The sequence below is a fragment of the Lacerta agilis genome, chromosome 10, assembly GCF_009819535.1.
Source record: "Lacerta agilis isolate rLacAgi1 chromosome 10, rLacAgi1.pri, whole genome shotgun sequence".
NCBI lineage: Eukaryota > Metazoa > Chordata > Lepidosauria > Squamata > Lacertidae > Lacerta > Lacerta agilis.
In genome coordinates this window covers 3816967-3839038 of record NC_046321.1, presented here as the reverse complement: position 1 = coordinate 3839038, position 22072 = coordinate 3816967, and the positions used below count along the sequence as shown (strand labels likewise).

Sequence of the window (22072 nt, the reverse complement as noted above, 5' to 3'; positions counted from 1 at the left end):
TATAGTTCGTCACTGGTATTACAAAACGCATGATCGGATTTTTAAGAGGTGGTGAAGAATCGCACGGTCAGACTCCTCACATAGCCATGCCCTCCAGAAACATCACAGCCAAACTAACCTTTGCTACTGAAAACATGAAGGATGCACAGAGACTGGGCAGATTTTCACAGAAAGCCAGACAGGCACCCACAACTAGTCCTGCAACTCTCTGCACCCCATTTTCTCTTCTCTTTGCCTCCTCCCCAACAGCAAAAGCTTAAGTCTTAAATTAACAAAAGCTTTGCTCCTTGTTCTGCCCCACCTTCTCCAGACTCCACCAGAAGGCTCTTTCTTTTTCCATTTTCAAACTATCTCCTGCTAGGAAATTTGCCCTGACACAGATCAAATGCACAAGCTAAGTTCTTTCAGCAAAAGGTAAGCAATCCCTGAATCCAGGTCTTTTGTGATCCCATCCGAAGGTGGGATTCATTCCCTCTTTCCTGGTGAAATGAATAAAATGTATTTGAATGGGTATAGGTCCCTGGCTGCAGCCGTGCCAATATGGAGTGTTAATAATCGTAGAAAAAGAAAAATCTATGGCTGCAGTGCCAGCATTATACCAGCATGGAGACACAAAAGGAAAAACAACTGCAAGAGGAATATTGGTCTGGATGCAGCCTGAGGTTGTCTTGCCTGCATCTGAGGACACGAGAAGGGCCTGGCTGCTGGATTACCCCAAAGCCAGTATCCTGTTTCCACCAGATGCACCAGTGAGTAGCCCCCAGGCAGGACCTGAGAGCAACTGCGCTCTTTTCATAGGATACTGTGAAGCCTGGGGCAGTCCAGTGGAAAGGCAAAATCAGTTTGGGTGGGGTTTCCCTTTAGCGCAGAATCGGGACACAACAGGAACGACCCAGCAGCAGAATCCCCGCACAAGGCGCTTTCAAAATGGATCGCGGGGGACATGCAAGACCAAGGCAGCTCAAGGCTCATCCATTTCAATGTGCCTCGCCCAGGCAATGTTCCCGCTGGCTCAGGCCCAGCATCATCGACAAATTCAACCATGACCGAAGAGCATCCCTGGTTCGCTTCCCGTTAGCAGAACCTGCTCTGCTCCTGCAAATAACTGGAAAGCAGATTTGAGTTTGTGCAAATGAATGCCTAGGTAGGTCACATATGCAGGATGTTGACGGCGCCTGTTTAAAAAGCAACAGCTGCCCAACCTGGGGTGGGGGGTGGAGAGACTTGGACGTTTCCTAAAACCAAACACAGGTGGGTCTCAAAGTCTATTCTCAGCAAGGACTACAATCCCTTGGCACAGAGAGAAGGATCGTGGGGCGAGAAGAGTTCTCGCTAGCAGGCATGCCAGCTGCAGCGGGCGACACAAGTTGCTTGGCTGCTTATCGTCAGGATGAGCATGTAATGGCCCAACACCACAAGTCCTGCAAGAATGAAGCTTTGGTGGGCGCAGGAAGGGAGGGAGCTCGTCGCGACTTGCATATAAAACCTGCAAGGCTATTGCAGAAGCACAACAATGCAAAAAAAGGGTGCCTGCTCCACAGACCCCAGCAAGGTAGGTGTTGCGAGGGGGCAACATTTGCCTGGCCTGCTCTCCAAAAGCTGCCCCTCCCCTTTGCACAAGCAGCTAAATTCAGAACAAGGTTTCCTCCGCAATGAGGTTGCAAGTGTCTTAGCAGCACGTGGAGCAGACTGGTGAGGTTTCCACGTTAAAGCAGCAGGGGGGCAGCTCCTAATCTCCCTGCAAATCTGCAGCCACTTTCCAAACTGCCATGGCTTAAAAACAAGAGAGAGAGAGAGAGAGAGAGAAGCTAAGGAAACCCGGAGTGATGGCTCCCCGCTCTCTCATGCCCATCCAACTTTGGCTGCTCTCTCCCAACCCCCTTTGTTAATTTGTACACTGGATTAGACATAACAGTGATAACAAGATTGCTTGAAGCTGACATAATCTGCGGTAAAATTCATTTGGCCAGACAATCTCTCTCCTTCCCCAGCCCCCAACTACAGCTTTCCACTCCCCACCCCCCAAAAAACACCCCCAAAGTCCGTCATCTCACAGTCCCATGGCAGTTTAAAAAACACCATTGGCAGAGGCCGCATTTACAGTATTCTAGTTTAATAAATAAATAACCTAACACACTGTGTACTACGGCAGCAAGCCTGGTTCTATGTTCAGAAGCTTGTACTGGTTTGTCCTGTACGGTAGCCGAGAGAGGTCTTGAGGTTCTTGCTCCTCCCCTTCCTTCCAGCTACAGCCACAGGAAATTAATACCTGTTTAAAAAAAAGTATCACAAAACAATTGGATCAACCCCAAAGCATTCACTTTCTCTTTCCTTCAAGTAGAGGTGGTGGGGTGAGGGGTGAGGAGAAAGGGCCGCTGTGCAATGCTCTTACAATTTGCTCTCGTAACACCTGAGCTCTTTCCCCATCTCCTAATTCCCGCTGCACTCTGGATCAGAACAAACACTTTCGGATGAGTGCGGGTAAGTGAATGCGTTTCATTCAATTAAACTCTGCTAGTACTGTAAAGCAATTGCAAGTTCTTGGGAGCAGGAAGTGAAGCCCATCAAGCTCCAGTTACATTCCTCTTGGGACGCAGGCTTCTATCCTCACCCTAAACAAGGCGACGACTCTGGAAGCTACTGAATTGTTGGATCCAGCAGAACCAGGGGTGCAATAAATGAGGGACTCAGCTGCCTTTACCGTTAAACTAGGGCTTTGCAGCTGTTGGGGTGTGTGGTGTCCATTGCTCGTTCTGTTTCCTTCGTGCTGCTAAGTGGCTGCGAACTGTAATCTTTAACAGTAGACTGAGTCTATACTCTTCAGCCGAAATGCCGGCCATAACTGAGGATCTGGTAATGTGCTCACACTGACATGAGCTGGAGAAATATAAAGGCCTCATTGTGCCATTATAGTGTCCTCACTACCTGCCCTACAGCCCAACAAGCACAGGCTCTTAAATAAAACCCAGATCTCCAGCATATACGACATTATATGCGTGGGGTTCCCCCCCCCAATTATTATTATTTATTTCAACAAAAGGAAAGTACCTGTAGTAGTTTGGTTTGAAAGGCCCGTGTTTATTTAGACCCAAGTATTTCGCTTGCTCATCCGAAAGCTCCGTCAGGTGTGCGTCGAATGTTGGGAGATGAAGGCTTGCCACGTACTCATCTGAAAAGGGGAAAGCAGGCCTGGTAAGTCAGTGTGGCTGCAGGAAGCCCCCCAACGTCCCACAATGCAAGTGGGTGGGACGGAAATGGGAAGTTCAGCAGCAAAAAAACAAAACAAAACCCCAAAACACTCAGGACTGTCTCTGCAGTTACTAGCCATAATCAGAAAAGAGAAAACGGACCCCCTCATTCCTAGATGGCTGGGGTGATGGATACGGCAATATTCTGAAGGCAGGATCAGTTGACAGGCCAGGGCTGGGACTTTTTAGGTGCCAGAAATGATAGAGGAGCTGAAAGGCCACAAGCTCCCTATCCCTGACCCAATAGCTTTGGTCAATTGGGCCTATCCTCTGCTCTTTTACCAATCATTTCTTCAGAGACTGCAGACTTCCTTCCCCAGCCTCATATCTTGCCCCACCCCCACCCCCCAGACCCAGCCAGTGGGGGCGGAGTCAGTCAGAGGGGCTGAGGTTTGTGGCCTTTGTTGCCGGGTGACAAACGGCTGGCAAGCTGCAATGAGATCCTGAAGCTGAGCCGTCCGTCAGCTCTGCCCTTGGTGCTGGGACTGGCTCCCTCCACATCGGACTGTGTGGCCAGTTCATTTCTCCAAGGGCTGCCAGCCTCCAGCTTCCTTTTGAGGACAGCGAGGCGATCTCTATTGCTGCCTCCTCAGGAGCCTTGGGGATGCGGCAGCAGCAGCAGCAACAGCAGGGAACGAGCCAGAGTGGTGCATGCTCTAGTTATCTCTCGCTTGGACTACTGCAATGCGCTGTACGTGGGGCTACCTTTGAAGGTGACTCGGAAACTACAACTAATCCAGAATGCGGCACCTAGACTGGTGACTGGGAGCGGCCACCAAGACCATATGACACCGGTCTTGAAAGACCTACATTAGCTCCCAGTACGTTTCTGAGCACAATTCAAAGTGTTGGTGCTGACCTTGAAAGCCCTAAACGGCCTCAGCCCAGTATACCTGAAGGAGCGTCTCCACCCCCATCATCCAGCCCGGACACTGAGGTCCAGTGCCGAAGGCCTTCTGGTGGTTCCCTCGATGTGAGAAGCCAAGTTACAGGGAACCAGGCACAGGGCCTTCTCGGTGGTGGCACCCGCCCTGTGGAACGCCCTCCCGTCAGATGTCAAAGAGAAAAAAAACTACCAGACTTTTAGAAGACATCTGAAGGCAGCCCTATTTAGGGAAGCTTTTAATGAAGTTTTATTGTATTTTAATATTCTGTTAGAAGCCACCCAGAGTGGCTGGGGAAACCCAGCCAGATGGGCGGGGTATAAATAATAGATGATGATGATGATGATGATGAGTCTTGATGCTAGCCTTCCTCCTGCAGGAAGCAGGTAAGCAGGAGGGCCCCTTGGGGTGGGGTGTGATGGCTGAAGCTTACCCATTTTTTTAGGCAGCAGGTACACGTCCTGCTTGTAGCGTCCTTCCGGGGCGTTGTAGAGCTCTATCAAGGCCAGAGCCTGGCAAACAAATGAAAAGAGAGACCAGGTTAAGCTGGATCTCTAGCCGCAGAGCAAATCTACCCAACAATGGCTGAGCAAGTCGACTGGAACACCTGGTGGCGAGAACTAGAAGGGACCAGAAACACCACCAGCCCAGGATTCTATTCCATTCTATTCTATTCACCAGCACCAAACTGTTTCCATTCCTGATCCCTCCCTGGACAGGAACCAACTCTAGGGGCCAAGGTCCCTTCGCCCCCCAATAAAATATATGAGGGGGTTGGGCCCCCCAAAGTTGATGAGCATTGCCATGCAAATGGTGTGTGCATGTGCTGTGTCTTGTGATCAAATATGTGGGGCGGGGCGACTTCCGGCTGCGGACGCCATTATGGGTGGTCGTGGGATGCTTCGGCTGCGAAGCACCCAGTTCATTCCGGGGGTTAGGAGCCCTGCAGCCGCATAGCGGGGCTCCGGTTGGGGAGCGGGAAGAGCGTCCCGCTCCCTGGGCTCCCCGGCTGTGCCCGTTGTGGCTCCGAACCCTTCCCCCGCACCCCCTGTAAAGGGGGAGTGGGGGTGAATGGACGACGGAGCCGGGCTATAGGGGACATGCCCCAACCGGGATGGAATTGCGGCGGCTAAGCCTGTGATGAGCGTCTAAGTTCTACCTGTCATTAAGGAGCTGATAAGAACCCAGAGGCTGTGAGTAATTGATTGACTCTTTGTTTTCCTGGAATGCTCTGGGGGAAAGAAGAAAGGCAGCCCGCCTCCCTCCCTTCGGCTGGCGAAAGAAATTAACTCTTTAAGTGACTGCTGCCACAACAATCAATAGAAAGTATTTGGAATTTGAAAACTGAGTTTGTTGAGATCTCCCTTCGGGGGTTAACTGGGGGAAAAATATCTCCGTTTGAAGTCTTGGTCTTTATACTCCTGCTTCGGGGAGAAATGGCGGCGACTTGGTGTGTCGTAGGAAAAATTTGAAACAAAGGAAGGAAGAGACAGGAACTGAAATCTGACACTCACCCTCTCTCTTAAAATGCTGGACTTCGCGCTCACACTGGCATCGAACTCATATTTAAAGGATGAGGAAAAGCTCACTATTTTGCAGATGGAACTGCTTGATCGGAAACTACAAGTCTTGAGTGGAATTATTCATAAAAAAGATCTACTTTCCACAGAGGAGGCTTTTCAAAAGTTCTACACAATGGAATCATGCCTTGGCAAAGAGCTGGGAGGGGCGTTTGAAAGATGGTCTGAGATGGCTGGGCAAATCCGGGAAAAGCAACTGGAAATGGGAAAATTTACAATATCCAGACCCCGAGGTGGCAGCTCGGGGGCAAGGGACATGGAATCAGAATTTTTACAAGAAGAAGAAGCAAAAGAAACGGAGGAGCCCAGAATGCAGATGAGAAACGCCCTGAGGCTCGATGCGGGGTTTGCTGTGGATGCAGCCTGGATCTGTGGACACTTGGAGGAAGACAATGGGAGATTTGGCGCTGGAGAAAGACAGGAAAAGACAATGGACAGAGGGGGAGTGGGTTGAAGAATTAAATGTATAATCTAAATGGTCTGCCATGGTATCCGAAGTCGGAGTGTGAAGTCTGTTAATGATAAGTTTATTTTAAATAAGTAAGGAGATATTGAATTTTAAGTTAAAAGCAGCATGATAAAGGACAGAAGAAATAAGTTTAGCTATAAGAATATTTGGTTACGATTTAAGGTATAATGCAAAGATTGAGATAAGTATGTTTTCTTTTTTTTTAAGTAAAGTTAAATTTTTTACAGAGAAAAGTTGTTAAGGAAATAGTATATTGAATTAAAACCGAAGGTGAAAAGGCGGGGGATGTCAAGTGTCAAGATTCAGAACTAGAAATTTTTTTTCTTTGTAAGGTTACAAATAAGAAGAAGAATCCTGACTTTATGTGTATTTGTATGTGTGCATGTGCTGTGTCTTGTGATCAAATATGTGGGGCGGGGCTTACCTGCGCGCCCCCCCCATATTTTATTTGAATTGGCACCCCTGCTTCCCGTAAGATGAACACTGGAGGACAGGAGTCAGGGGAAAAAGGCACTTCAAGTGTTTCAGAACAAAGCCAGCCAAATCACAGGTTAAAATCAGTGCTAAAATGAGCAGCTGTTCTGACTGCGGGTGAGTGAGGCATCCCTTGCTTGCTCCACACACAGCTATCAGGTAAACACACCGAACACGAAAGGAATCCAGCCTCTGATTTCTCACCCCGAGGAATTTTGCTGGATCACAGATCTGCTCCACTCAGTATCATCTTGAACTGCGGGAGTCCTTGATAGCCCAGTGCAAGAGCACGGGGTGGGTGCAGGCAGAGCGTAGATATTTCAAAATGCAGGGGGTGTGGAACAGCAAGAACCCCTTGTCTATAATGAGTCACAACTGAGGAATGGCAACAGAACTCCTGAAATACCCTCTGAAGGGAGTTCTTCTATGACCTAGCACTGTATACTCACTTAAACGTTCTTAAAGTATCAATGACTTCCCTTCTTCTCTTTCATTTTGCATACTATAAATCCCTGCATATTTTACATAAACCAAACCGTTCGGTATTCCATTACGTGTGAATTCAGTTTTTTGCTGCTGAAGGTGTGAGGCAGGGATGGGGAACCTGGGGTCCTCCAGATGTTGTGGGGCTCAAACTCCCATCACCCGTGATCTCTGGCCATGCTTGCTATGAGAGTCCATGGGTAGGCAAACTAAGACCCGGGGGTCGGATCTGGCCCAATCGCCTTCTAAATCCAGCCTGCAGACGGTCCAGGAATCAGTATGTTTTTACATGAGTAGAATGTGTCCTTTTATTTAAAATGCATCTCTAGGTTATTTGTGGGGCATGGGAATTTGTTCACCCACCCCCAAAAAATATAGTCTGGCCCTCCACAAGGTCTGAGGAACAGTGGACCGGCTCCCTGCTGAAAAAGTTTGCTGACCCCTGTATGAGACCCTCATGCAAGGCACCCTCAGTGCCCTTCCCCCTTGAATCGCAAGAGCTGAGGGGTGCAACACACAAAGCTGTTGTTTGGGCTGCCTTTCTGGGTGCCAAACACACACTGAGAAGAGCAGGGGTCCCCAAACTAAGGCCCGGGGGCCGAATGCGGCCCAATCGCCTTCTAAATCTGGCCTGCGGACAGTCCGGGAATCAGCGTGTTTTTACATGAGTAGAATGTGTGCTTTTATTTACAATGCATCTCTGGGTTATTTGTGGGGCCTGCCTGGTGTTTTTACAGGAGTAGAATGTGTGCTTTTATTTAAAATGCATCTCTGGGTTATTTGTGGGGGCTGCCTGGTGTTTTTACAGGAGTAGAATGTGTGCTTTTATTTAAAATGCACCTCTGGGTTATTTGTGGGGCCTGCCTGGTGTTTTTACATGAGTAGAATATGTGCTTTTATTTAAAATGCATCTCTGGGTTATTTGTGGGGCATAGGAATTCATTCAAAATATAGTCCGGCCCCCCACAATGTCTGAGGGACAGTGGACCGGCCCCCTGCTGAAAAAGTTAGCTGACCCCTGGAGAAGAGCACCTGACCTATTTGGGGGAAAACCCTCAGCGTCACCATTATGAAAAAGAACTGAAATAAACGGCCTCTTGGCTGATCCAGTATGTTAGTTTATTGAATAATGCCCCGCAAATCCTTCTCACCTGGGTAGTCGCTGTTATTGACAGCACAAAGGTTGGGACTGTGGAGCAGCTCAGGTTCAACAAGCGTCCCTGAAAGACAAAAACGCATCGTTCCTGCAACCAACGCTGGCTTCTCCACGGGCAGGTTGCTCCTGACCTGCAGGGGCTGCCAGCAATTCAGCTCCACCATCAAACAGCAACAGGAGGAAGCAGCAGGAGCCCCCTCAAAAGGAAGTGAGCTTGGATGGCTGTCTTTGACTCAGCGAGGGTGTTAGCTCTTGGGAGAAGCTTCTAAAGGATCAGCACTGGGAGGCCCCTCCCTGTGCACTACTGCCCCCACCCCCGGCCAATAGGAAGGAGAAGCTCATCTTCTGAACCACCACTTTACACACAGGGAGCTCCCAGCACCCACTCAGCTTTGTATATAACACCCAGCCTTCACCAGCACGGTGCCCTCCAGATGTTTAGGACTACAAGACTTGCAGTCCAAAACATCTGGTGGGCACAAGTACACAGCAAAGCTATTCCACCCTGTTTGGAAGGCCCTCCTGGGTTCCACAGCGGCTCCCTTACCTCTGCCAGCAGCACTATCCTCTTCCCGTCAGGCCAAATCACGTGGTCTACCTGAGACCTCACCCGCTCCCAGGTCAGCTCCGGAGTACGCAAGCTTGCCTGGAAGACAACATTCGAAAAGTCTCAAGTAGAAAGGGCCTTCGGAGCCAGCAGGAATTGTCATTGCACAAATTCTCACTGCACGGAGTAACTTCTTGTGGGCTGAGTGAGACCCAAGGTCTGCAGGGGGTGGGCACTGCAGGACAATGCACGCCTTACACTTCACCGGCCCCGATCCATCAATTCAGCACTGCCAGAGGCAGGAAGTATGAACTGCTTTGCTGTCCAGTGCAGTCTCCCCCTTCTTCACCTTTAAAGCGACTGCTACATCTTGTGGCAACAGATCCCGTAAAACAGTTACGTGAAAAACCACCTTCAGCTTGCCTGTCTTGAAACTCCTAGCACTGAGCTTCATGGGATGACCTGGGTGGTCCTAGCATTGTGAGGGGATAGAAAAAAGTCCTGGGCTTTCTCCACCCCGTACTTAGTCTACAAGTCTCTGTTATTACCCCTCTCTTAATCACCTTTGCTCTAGAGAATCCAAATGATTTTACGTAAATGAATTCTGACTATTGAATGATGTTGTGGCCAGTGTCATGAATTGTTAGGAGCTGACTATTGTGCTGATTACTATGATTCTATGATTCTACTGTAATTACTCTGAAGTTGTTTTATTATTATTATTATTATTATTATTATTACTAATTAATTAACCTAATTGTTATGTCTTTATAAAACCCCAATTGTTATGTCACACTGATATCCACCGTGAATCCACTCTGGAGTGCAGAAATGGCAGGAAATGGGTATATAATGGGTATATACTTGACTTATAATGGGTATATACTTGAATTTCTTTTGGGGGGGGGCAGGCAGTGGAAATAAACCAGCCCAGAAAAAGGGCACTCCACCCCACTTTTCTGCAACATTTCTGAATGCAAGCCAGCAGCACAGGCCAGTCCCCCGCCAGCAGTGAGATCAAACTTATGGGGAAAGCGCCCCAAGCGCCTCAGTGGGTGTGTCTGGGGCAACAATATTTTGGGAAGCGTCCATCAGAAAACCAAACCAAACCAAACCAAACCGTGATTCCAGGCTTTGCAGTGGATTGCAGTTACTTGGTGTGATGAAATGCTGTAAGGGCACGTGAGACAGGAAAATGTCGCCTACAATCCTGTCCCGTAAATATGCATGGGCATATCCTGACTCTGAAAAGGACAATGACAGAACCAGGAGCCTTGTCAGAGGAAGCCTACTTGTCAGAGGGCTCAGATTACCCGGCTCCTCCGCTGACACTGACACACAGAGAGGCCCGGGCTGAAGGAACTTCTGAAGAGCAATGCAGTGTTTAGCAGCTGTTTACTGCAGGGGTTGCTTAGCAGCTAAATACAAGCTAGAATGCCAGCAGATGTCCTGACAGATGAGTGAGTGAGCTCCACTGCTTATCTCCCTGCCCCCCCCCCAAACTTGGACAAGGCTGGTGTTTGCCTGGTTCCAAAAGAACAAATGCCAGCCCTCCCTATTGTGCTGTTTTGGAAAGCCAGAGGGTGGGGGTGGGGAGCTGTTCAGCACTCCCACCTGCCCCTAATGGTGAGAGGAAGGGTGGAAAAAGCACTGGAAGAAGCACGGACAAGCTTTGTGCTTTCACAAAGAGCATTCTGAACGACCCACTTTGCTGGTTTAAAGGTTGATGTTTACTTTTTATTACAGCAGCTGAGCAGCGCAGCCACAGCAGCCTGTCTGCAAACCTTGCACCCTCCAGGGAAGAAGAAGAAGAAGAAGAAGAAGAAGAAGAAGAAGAGGAGGAGGAGGAGGAGGAGGAGGAGGAGTTTGGATTTGATATCCCGCTTTATCACTACCCGAAGGAGTCTCAAAGCGGCTAACATTCTCCTTTCCCTTCCTCCCCCACAACAAACACTCTGTGAGGTGAGTGGGGCTGAGAGACTTCAGAGAAGTGTGACTAGCCCAAGGTCACCCAGCAGCTGCATGTGGAGGAGTGGAGACACGAACCCGGTTCCCCAGATTACGAGTCTACCACTCTTAACCACTACACCACACTGGCTCTGTGTTCCTTGAGGTTGCTGGGGTCCAGCTCCTACCAGCCCCAGCCATCGCAGCCAATTGTCAGGGGGGGTGTGTGTGTGGGAATTTTAGAGAGGGCACCAGATTGGGGAAGACTTAACTAATAATGTCTGTCCAGGCCCAGGATACAAGTCCACACACACAGCCATGAAACTCCCTAGGTGACTGTTGGGCAGCCTCTCTCTCTCTTAGCTACTTCACAGGGTTGCCAAGAGGAAGGAGGGAAACCTGGTACTCTGAGCTCCTTGGACAGAATGAAAATTTAGTGAAACCAGGCATGAGGTTTTGTTCATTATTAAGCCAACCCATGTATTTTTCTAGTTCAGAAGATGACACACCCTCAGGAGGATAACCCACACACAAGTGTTTCTTTGGAGAAGAACACAGGTATCTAGAAGTATCTACTGGTAGGATGGCAAACTTTTAGGCTTCGCAGAGCTCTTTTGCCTATAGAAAAGCTGCTCTAGCATTCCCCTGAATTTTTGCATCCAGCTCTGCTAGCAAAGACCCAGAACCCTCCTTCGTTTCCCATAATGCACTGCATTGCAGGTAGAGCAGGAAAGACCACCCCTAAGTCCTTCACTAGAGACCGGGGGGGGGGGGGAGCCCAGCTCTTACCACGTCAATTTCAGTGTTGGAATGCCCCATGTTACAAACGATGCAACTGTTCTTCATTCTGTCAAGATGTTCTCTGGTCACTACGTTTTTGTTACCTACAAACACACACAAGGAAACAAGATTTACCGTATGGAGTGCTTACTCTAAACCCCGCCCTGTCTTTCTAAGATCGACTAGCACACACTGGGAACATCTTGTTGCACAAACCCTGGTTGAAATGGAAGGAGCTGGGCCCAGCCCACCCTTCCGGGACACGGCCGGCTATGGATTTCCTTCTACTGTTCCATTAAGAAGGTTGCCGAAGGGGGGTCGCACTACCATTTCCACAATGAAACCCCACTGCAACGCAAGCGTACCTGTGCAAGTGATAACAATGTCGACTTGCCGAATCACTTCGTTGAGTTTCACAATACGGAAGCCGTCCATGCTGTGAGAAATAAGCAGAGAGAGACCCCTAAAACCGAAGCCCAGCAGAAAACACCCCTACAGAGATAAACAGCTACCTGACGTCTAGAAGACATCTGAAGGCAGCCCTGTTTAGGGAAGTTTTTAATGACTGAAGTTTTATTGTATATTTAATCTTTGTTGGAAGCTGCCCAGAGTGGCTGGGGAGGCCCAGCCAGATGGGAGGGGTATAAATAATAAGCAGCAGCAGCAGCAGTTGCTGTTGCTGTCACTGTGAAACTCCTGCTCTGCTGAAGAAAACGGAAACCAAACTCCCATTGTGTGAGCTTTCGGAGGCAGCAGCCATCTTTGTCGGATGGGTGAAGTTGACTAACCAAGTAGCAGTTATACATGGGTACCAACGCAGGGCCTGAGTGATGCCAGAATGAGGTTAGGCAGCCCTTTCCAGCCCAAATGCTGCATCCGAGTTTCCTAGCTCTGCTGCATCTCTCAGCAGCTTTTGATACAATCGATCCTAACACCCTTCTGGACCGTCTAGACGAGAGCAGCAGTGGCGAACCTACGGCATGCATGCCACACTTGGCACACAGAGCCCCCTCGGAGATAAGTCTGTTTTTCCAATCTGTGGCTGTTTCTGATTGGGGGTAACAGCATTCATTTTTTAACCCTTATTGTGCTGATTTTTTCGGCACTTTGGCGGATGATGAAGTCGGTGCCGCGTGTTATTTCCGGCTAAGGTATTTTTGGTCATTTATTTCTGTTCTCTCTCCCCCCCCCAAAAAAAGCTCAGCAGTTTTGGGGCATCCCCCACCAAAAAGCAAAGCAACTTTTGCTACCCCCACCAAAAAGCTCCAAAACTTTGGACAGCAGCTCCCCCCCCCCCCAAAAAAAAGCTCAACAACTCTGGGCACTTTGCGATAAATAAGTGGGTTTTGGTTTGCAGTTTGGGCACTCAGTCTCTAAAAGGTTCATCACCACTGCTTTAGAGTTACAAACTCCTTCCAAAACTGGAAACTTTGGTCTTGGTATGAGCTTTCGTGTGCATGCACACTTCTTCAGATAACACACGAACGCTCATACCAAGAACAAACTTAGTTGGTCTCTAAGGTGCTACTGGAAGGATTTTTTAAAAATATATTGTTTTGACTATGGCAGACCAACACGGCTTGTTGTTGTTGTTGTTCAGTCATGTCCGACTCTTCATGACCCCATGGACCAGAGCACGCCAGGCACTCCTCTCTTCCGCTGCCTCCCGCAGTTTGGTCAGACTCATGTTGGTAGCTTCGAGAACACTGTCCAACCATCTCGTCCTCCGCTGTCCCCTTCTCCTTGTGCCCTCCATCTTTCCCAACATCAGGGTCTTTTCCAAGGAGTCTTCTCTTCTCACGAGGTGGCCAAAGTACTGGAGCCTCAACTTCAGGATCTGCCCTTCCAGTGACACGGCTACCTACCTGTAAGTGGAAACTTTGGGTGTCTCCTAACAGCCTCGCTCTGGTCCATGTGGCTCTTTTAACTCCTCCCCGCTGCCCCACCCTTCCAAAGTTGGCTGCTGATCCATAGATGGCAATAGGAAGGGCCAGCAGGATTCAGTAAAGTAAGGTTACCAGACGTCCCCGTTTCCCGGGGACAGTGCCCAGGTTTACAAATCAGTCCCCTGACAAAATCAATCTGTTTAGTAGGAAGTTGAAAAGTGTCCCCGGATTCACTGGAAAAAATCTGGTAACCTTACAGTAAAGCAAGGGATCAAATCCCGTGCCAAGCCCACACCCCAGGCTGACTGAAGACCCTGCCCACATTCCTTCGCAGCTTCAGCTCTTACCAGGCTTGCAGGGCACAAATGGGGTCAATCTCTGTCACGTACACAATAGAGCCCATGGCCTTCAGGGCAGCACAGCACCCCTTGCCCACCTGCAGCGGGAGAGCAGAACGTCAGGAAAGAGGCACAGAGGACTCAACGCTGCAAGAGCTGGGGAAGAACAACAATGCAGCACTACATTTCTGAGTCCCAAGGGAGGAGGGTCAGAAGATGTAATTTCAGCGCAATTAACACAACAGCACCAAGCATTTGTGGGTGGGGATCTCAAGCATACGGTAACTAGACACTAGGCCCAACGGCGGAGAAATGCTTCTGTCCAAAAGAGAGGACAGCCCAGAAGTATCAATAAAAGCATGTCCAGTTACATACAAGAACCCAAGCAAGCAAGATGTTTTCCTGTAGGATAGGTAAGAACTATTCAAATTGGGGTATTTTATCTCACACAGAACCCTGGGCTTCCCAAGATGAACGAAGCTTCCACAGCCCTGCAGCGCAGCAAGAGCGGCGTTCAAAGGGGATTTCTGCATGGGGCTGCAGGAAAGGGATGCCCCTTGGGAGCTTCATATTCCGTGAACCTGAAGTCAATGAGCATGCAGATGCTGCAAATTACATGTAGGTGGTGCAAAAAAAACCCCACAAAATCATGGACATGTGAAATCTTCTTTTTCCTCCTGGGATTACAGAAGGTTCCTGTGCAGACGTGCCAGTTCAGTGAGTGTGCCATTGCTCCCCCGTAATCAGTTCTATCCAGTATCAGTGTTAGCGTTTCAGTCTCCTGTGTTATCTCACTTCCCATCCACCCTGCAGAGAATGCAAAGGCGTTTGGCTGACCCGAGGACCCTTGTCTGTGCAGCACAAGATGGAGAGGAGACATGCAGCCACCTTGTGCTCTCAGAGATCGGAGGCCACCACTAAGCCAACCTGGTGCTTGCTCTGCAGATGCCTCAAAATACACACAGGCCAGTTCTGCGCCCTAACACCAACATCCCATACGAAGAAAAGCAAACGACGTCCCTAATAACTTGAATAAAGAAAAGAAAAAACAGGGGTGGCACTATTGCTATGGGATGCACTTCCTGAAATACGAAAGGCTTCATCTGCATTGCCATTCCGCAGGCTTTTGAAGATGCACCTGTTTCTGCAAGTAGTCCCTTGATCTCTCAACCTGTGTCCCCCATTACTATGTTGTTGTAATGGGGTTGTTTTATTGCATGCTGTAATTGTGGATGTTTATATTTTAATGCTCGTGTAATTGGTTTCTATTCTTGCAAACCGTTTAGAAGCCTATTTTGGCATCAAGCTGCATATAAAACAACAACACCATGGGGGTTTAAAAAATGCTTCTGGGAAATACAAGGACTCTAGTGCATCTCCAGTGGAAGGGAGCCCCACAGTTCTGGGTTCAGCCGCTCAGAATGCCTGTCAGCATGGAGACACTCTCTCCAGGAAGGCCCTTCATTCATCTTGAAAGAGAATAAAAAATGACTGAGGGAAGAAAGCAACTTCCACGACAGCTTTCTGTATCACACAGTGTCATGCAAAAAGCCACAGGAAGCCTGCAGGAAGAACCCACAAGATAACCTGACACCCTACCCAGATGGAGTGTAAACATAATGCAGAGTGCAAGGCTTGTCTCGACACTGGGCTAAAACTGTTGTGTGATGCAAGTTCCCAGGGGTCCAATATGAGGTTGGGGGTGGGAAGAGGGAGATCAATGCAGCACCGGCTGAACTCTGTGGAGTTCAGAAGTCCAAGGCACGAATGCTTCTCCAAGTCCATTCGCAAACCATTATCTAGAGATGCCCTTAGATATCCAGAGGGAAGTCTTTGAGAAATCACCCCTAGAACTGGAGAAGGAACCACGATGCCACCCACATCCTTCACCTAGAGCACAAGCATAGCTTGCTCCAAGGGGGAAACATTCGAGTCTTACCTCTCCGTAGCCACAGACTACGACTTGCTTTCCTCCAAACATCATATCAGTTGTCCTTTTAAGGCTGAGGAAAAACGAGAGGGTTGCAAAGTTCATCTTGAGAAATTCGGTATGTATAGGATTTCGGGCTCAAGGGGACAGCGATTTTGGATTTGTGAATAATGGCCCTTGTGTGTATTGCTCAACAGTGATGCAACATCAGTGAAATGCACTAGGAGCTATACAAATTACAGAGCAGTACCGCTCTTGCCAAGGGGACTTGCAACGTATGGACCACATGTGTAGGCTATTGCAATCATGTGCGAAGACACTTTGTACCAACCACATCCTTTGGGAGCCTTGGATGAGTAATCACTTGGATGAGTAATCACATTATCTACACATGGGGATTCCTGCAAATTCTTACACAGAAAGACTATTTCACAGGTATCTGCAAAGCGATCCTGTGGTTTGAAAAGGAAGCCAGCAACAGGCGAAAGATTGGAAATTTTCAATGAATGGCAGGGAGCTGGGGGGGGGTGTTTAGGTTTTGATCTGTTAGTAGTACTGAGAGTCAATCAGTGATAAAGGTAACAACAAGCAAAACAGTAAAAGCCAGACTGCCTCTTGCAAAGCAGCTAAATGTGGGGGCTCAATGCAACTGCCGACCCTGGGTATTGAAGCACAACAACAGCAACCAACTGCCTTTAGGAAGATTTTAATCCCTTCCTATTCTTTTAATGCTGCTTTTTCTTTAGTTTATAATTCTTTGCTTCTGCGTGTCCCTTTCAAGCCTCCAAACGGATACCCTTAGATGCTGAGAATCGTTGGCCCTTGCGATATCCCAGCTTTTGCCGGGGGGCTCTGTTGGGAAGCACAAAACAGTGGTTTCCAGGTGAAGGAAGCCATGCTGCTCTGCACATGGAAACACTCCCTCTTAGCATATCTTCTTCCCTACTTGGCATCTCTGCAACTGTGCCCTACATTGTAGTCTATTTTTAGCAGATAAGTAAAATAGGTTAGCGGTGTAGGGAGTGCGGAACTTCAATTTTCCACTGAATATAGACGGCAGTCTCGAGAGATTGGACTGCAGTTCTGCTCCTGTTTCTCGTGGCCCATTTTACAAGGCCCAAGCTAGCTGCCTAGTCGATTTAAATATTTCAACTGCTTCCATACAATTCTGCCAAGCAGCAAAAACAGGGTGAGCCGATGATAATTTCCTCTACTGGTACCAAATTTGCATGAAAGCATATTAGTAGAATTGAGAATCAGCAATTTGCCTGCGTTTCAATGAATGGAGAAGCCAATAGGCGAATTGGGGGCCGGGGCTTTAACAGCAACTTTCTCCAGCATACCCACTATAGCCTTGGTCTCACTGAGGGAGGTCAACCTGTGCCTGAGGTGTATCACTTCAGTGTGCCATGGGGGGGGGGGCGGTTCCCAAAGGACTGAACGGCAGAAAAACCCGATTCACCACACAGGGAAAACTAGCACAGGGAGAAAGCCAGAATAGACCCCTCCTCCCTCACATGCTGATTCTCCATGTGCAGAGAGCTGTTTTGTTCAGTCATGTGTTCCCCCACCTGGCACTCTGAAATGGTAAAATCTTTGGCAAAGGCGACCATCCTCAGTGAGAGTAAGGCCCACGCATGTCTTGCAGTGAACATCAATGTTACCAGCGGCGAGAGATGTGTTCAAACAGACTGGGGTATGCACTGAGAAGCCGCGGCTGGCTGCAAATCCTCCTCAGACACTGAGACGGTCGTGCCTGTTGTGCACAATGCAAAGCAGCCCTGAAGCAGAGAGACAGGCCTAAAGAAGGCCGACAGAATCAGTTACAGGGCCACATCGACTCCCCGGGCCTCTAAGCCAGATTGTAGGAGAGCCCAAAAGACACTCTAAATCCCACCTCCCTTTTGTGTGCATCTGATCATGCAAGAGCTTCCTTGCTATGGAGATCCAATGCCCCTGGGAACTGAAAATATGGGCTTGGGGAAACAACGCTAAATGCAGCTCATGGGATGAACTGACTAGTGTTCCTTTAGCAAGAGGAAGAGAACAGGACAACAAGCTAGATGCCTTTGTTTCATGGTAGGGCAGTGCGGGGGGTGAGGGAGAAAGGGATAACACCCCCCCCCATTTTTTCTTCTCGTAGTTATCAGCTTGGATGAACATAGCAACGTAAGAGATGGAAAAGAACATGCTGGGTCGAGTTGCCTTGTAATGAAAGCTTCAACCCACCGGGCTACGGAATGAGAACTGCAATTACCACGTCAGAGACGTCCTGCTCTTAATTCCCTCTTAGCCTTCTGGGTTTAGGCGCTGGCAGCCAGCTTATTCCTGAAGCTACTGAGGAGTTTGGTGGCTCTGTGACATTTAGGGCGGGAAAGCTCCGCCACGTGGTGTCTGCTCCTTGGCCACTCTCCCACAGTGAAGCGTTCTTGTGAACATGCCTCTGATGTGACGGGAATTGTATCGAACATCGAGAGAGGCCTTTTTAAAAAAACAAAACAATGCCCGTCTCCTGGGATCCTGGTTTGGATACATGGAAATCACATTCACTGGAAAGCTTCAGCATAGGAGAATGGGGAGTTAGCATCTCTGCTTTTTTCCTGCCATAAAAGTGAGACCTTTTATCTATTTATTAAAACATTTGTATACTGCTGTTCACAAACAGTACCACAACAACCATACAGATCTACAATAAAAACCATGTAAAAATTTAACTATTGCAGAAATATATTTCTTAATTGCCCGTGTGAGCTCCGTGGCAACTATTTTGGACGGTTGGGCATAGTTACACCTTTGCAGCTGCTTCTCTGCAGACCCTTGCGAGAAAACCTCATTCTCCTCTCCGTGTTCATTTAAACAGAAAGATACGTACCCATCTAAAATGGATTCCCGGCAGCAATAGAGGTTGTCAAACTTCTGCTTGGTGACAGAGTCATTGACATTCATAGCTGGGACGCACAGCTTGCCTGCCTTTGATAGCTGATACAATCTAGGGTGAGAGGGGAGGGAAAAGAATGAAAGGACAGAAGCCAATGTATCCTCCAATTTCCCTGGATGCTCTTCTGCCTTCTATTGACCTGCACAATTGACTGACCAGCATTGAGTGCTCCTAGTTAAGAGTTTATTGTGAAATCAGCACTGCTCATGCCTGCAAGGGGTTTTTGTTTGTTTTTTGGAAGGTCCACACAATGCTATCATTAAAATGCCAGCCCATCCATTTTTTACACTTAATCCAGATTTCCCCTTGATGTGGAAAGTCTGATAAGTAAACGTTACTTTTTATACATCTGCCATCGCCACACTGTCTGAGTTTTGTTTGGGAGGCAGTGTGTGTGAATCAAACTGTTGGGTTTTTGAAGATGGGGAAAGTCGGGTCCAAATTCTCTTTCAGTTATGAAACGTACTAGGTGACCACAGGCTATTATTGCCATGGTTGGGTTACTGGCATGTCAAGGTGCTGCTCTGAATTCCTTTGGAGGACAGACAGAAGAGTAATAAAATTAAGGAAGCTGTTTCTCTCCAAACAGGGGCACCGGTGGAGTAGGATGCAGTTCCCACCTCACCAAAAACACGCGAGAGTTGTTACCTGTGGACGCCAGTGACACTCTCCTCTACAATCCCCTTGATCTTCTTAAACATGTTGGGGTACTTCTTGTAGATCCAGTGTGTGAGATCTCCACCATCGTCTAAGATCTGCAACACCAAACGTGTTATTACTACCATATTCTTTTGCTACAGACCCAGCAGTTGGCATTCTGCACATAAGGTGGGTAAAAGGTTTTCCCCACTGGTGGATGTAGATATTCCTTGGAGAGAGTAAGGAAAGACATATTATCGATTGCTCTGTATACCTGAGAGTCTGACGGTGATCTGCCAGCCGGATTCGGTTGGCATGCATATCTTTGGTATGGGAAAGCTAAAATGTATTAGAGCTTTTTGAATCATGTGATCAGGAAGAATTTGTATAGAGTCTGGGAGAAATAGAAGAACCTGACGGAAAGGGTAATACTCCTAAGGGCTGCTGCCAATGGAAGCTATTACAATCAAGAGACTCAATATGGACAGACAGTGGGCGACTTTTAGAGACTTACTGGACTCAGATTTTGTTAGCCCAAAAATGGAGGTTGAATGAAGTCCCTATTACGGAGGATTGGCATCTTAAGATGATATAGAATATGCAGAGTTAGCAGGTCTAAGAAGTGAAATAAGAGAACAAGAAGAACAGGTATTTCATAGAATCATAGAGTTGGAAGAGACCCCAAGGGCCATCCAGTCCAACCCCCTGCCTAGCAGGAAACACCATCAAAGCATTCCTGACAGATGGCTGTCAAGCCTCCGCTTAAAGACCTCCAAAGAAGGAGACTCCACCACACTCCTTGGCAGCAAATCCCACTGTCAAACAGCTCTTACTGTCAGGAAGTTCTTCCTAATGTTTAGGTGGAATCTTCTTTCTTGCAGTTTGCCCCGTGTCCACTTCTCTGGAGCAGTAGAAAACAACCTTTCTCCCTCCTCTATATGACATCCTTTTATATATTTGAACATGGCTATCATATCACCCCTTAACCTTCTCTTCTCCAGACTAAACATACCCAGCTCCCTAAGCCGTTCCTCATAAGGCATCGTTTCCAGGCCTTTGACCATTTTGGTTGCCCTCCTCTGGACACGTTCCAGCTTGTCAGTATCCTTCTTGAACTGTGGTGCCCAGAACTGGACACAGTATTCCAGGTGAGGTCTCACCAGAGTGGAATAAAGTGGTACTATTACTTCCCTTGATCTAGACGCTATACTCCTATTGATGCAGCCCAGAATTGCATTGGCTTTTTTAGCTGCTGCATCACACTGTTGATTCATGTCAAGTTTGTGGTCTACCAAGACTCCTAGATCCTTTTCACATGTACTGCTCTCAAGCCAGGTGTCACCCATCCTGTATTTAAAGAGAAGTGGGGAATTTTTTGCTGAGTATGTGGAAAATAATTGTACACACTGACAATGTTGGCAGTATTAAGGTAAATTCAACAGTAAAACATATTTAAAAGGGTGCAAAATGGGGGTGTGTGATTTAGATGGAAATACAAGAATATGCAGGAATTATGGGTAAATTAAAAGAACCTTGGAAAGGAAAGGAGGGAAGTCGTTGAATGTATGGGTATAATGAAAGATGTTGATGTGGAAATGTAAAACCTGAAAAGTTCAATAAAAATTATTTTGACATGTTGACATCCAGATTATGTCAAAGGAGACAGAAATTCTAGGTACCTCAAATGACATGTAACCTTGGAACTGCTGGTCATAGAATGAAACCAGAGGCTACCAATGGTTACTAACCATGAAGGCTCTGTTCTCCACTGTTGAGGCACTGAGCTGGGGATTGCAGGTGGCTGGGTGATTTAGCAATATATCATCCAAAACCAATTTGAAGTCCTTATTGTGATATCGGTTTCAGAATTTTTGACCCAGCAATATATCATGAATCATGGGGTGTGTGTGTGTGTGTGTGTGAAAAACCATGAAGCCAGCCAATGTTTCTCTTGATTCTACAGCCCCTGTTGACTCTGCTGGCTCAGCTTTCCCTGCCTCATGCATGGGGCAGGAACCGGCAAAAATCACGATGTGGGGAAAACTGTGAAGCCAGCCAATGCCTCTACATAGCCCCATCCTTATTTCAGACATCACGATATATCAGTATGTTCAGTTGGTGATATATCTTGGCAGGGGGTTGGACTGGATGGCCCTTGTTTGGAGCCAGTTTGGTGTAGTGGTTAAGAGCAGCAGACTCGTAATCTGGGGAACCGGGTTCGTGTCTGCACTCCTCCACATGCAGCTGCTGGGTGACCTTGGGCTAGTCACACTTCTCTGAAGTCTCTCAGCCCCACTCACCTCACAGAGTGTTTGTTGTGGGGGAGGAAGGGAAAGGGGAATGTTAGCCGCTTTGAGACTCCTTCGGGTAGTGAAAAGCGGGATATCAAATCCAAACTCTTCTTCTTCTTCTTCTTGTGGTCTCTTCCAACTCTATGATTCTATGATTCTATCACGATGTTGAAAACCAGGGAAGGGAGAGCAGCAGCCGTCGCTGGTTCCCAGTCCTTTGCTCAAACACCCCCCCCCCCCAAATAAATCATCCGATTAGTGGCCTGGAGAGAAATTTGCAATACAATGCTCATTCCTCCTTCGCAATCAGGGGTTGTGCTTGTTAATCTTCACTTAATTAAGAAGGTTGCATAATCTTTTTTTCCTCCCTCCTCCTTTATGTGCACAAATAGGCCAGAGTTGCAAAATTTGGCAAGCTTCCCTCGCACCCTTATGAAAAGAAAGAACAAGGACTGCAGCCAAAACATGCCTCGTTCCTGTGG

General features: G+C 47.9%; 1 protein-coding gene across 4 annotated transcripts in view; it reads right to left on the bottom strand.

The window, feature by feature from the left end:
• Window positions 1-2096: 2096 nt before the first annotated feature.
• AHCYL2 (adenosylhomocysteinase like 2) overlaps window positions 2097-22072 on the bottom strand; it is an 84399-nt gene continuing 64423 nt past the window's right edge. For all 4 annotated transcript variants that reach the window (XM_033162755.1, XM_033162758.1, XM_033162756.1 and 1 more), the window contains exons 7-17: window positions 19309-19415; window positions 18595-18711; window positions 15732-15795; window positions 13802-13890; window positions 11934-12004; window positions 11578-11672; window positions 8842-8940; window positions 8290-8358; window positions 4566-4644; window positions 3049-3169; window positions 2097-2269 (exon numbers count right to left, since the gene is read on the bottom strand). In XM_033162755.1, the coding sequence (XP_033018646.1) occupies window positions 2263-2269; window positions 3049-3169; window positions 4566-4644; window positions 8290-8358; window positions 8842-8940; window positions 11578-11672; window positions 11934-12004; window positions 13802-13890; window positions 15732-15795; window positions 18595-18711; window positions 19309-19415 (918 nt within the window). In that variant the 3' untranslated portion in view covers window positions 2097-2262. The remainder of the gene's footprint in view (window positions 2270-3048; window positions 3170-4565; window positions 4645-8289; window positions 8359-8841; window positions 8941-11577; window positions 11673-11933; window positions 12005-13801; window positions 13891-15731; window positions 15796-18594; window positions 18712-19308; window positions 19416-22072) is intronic.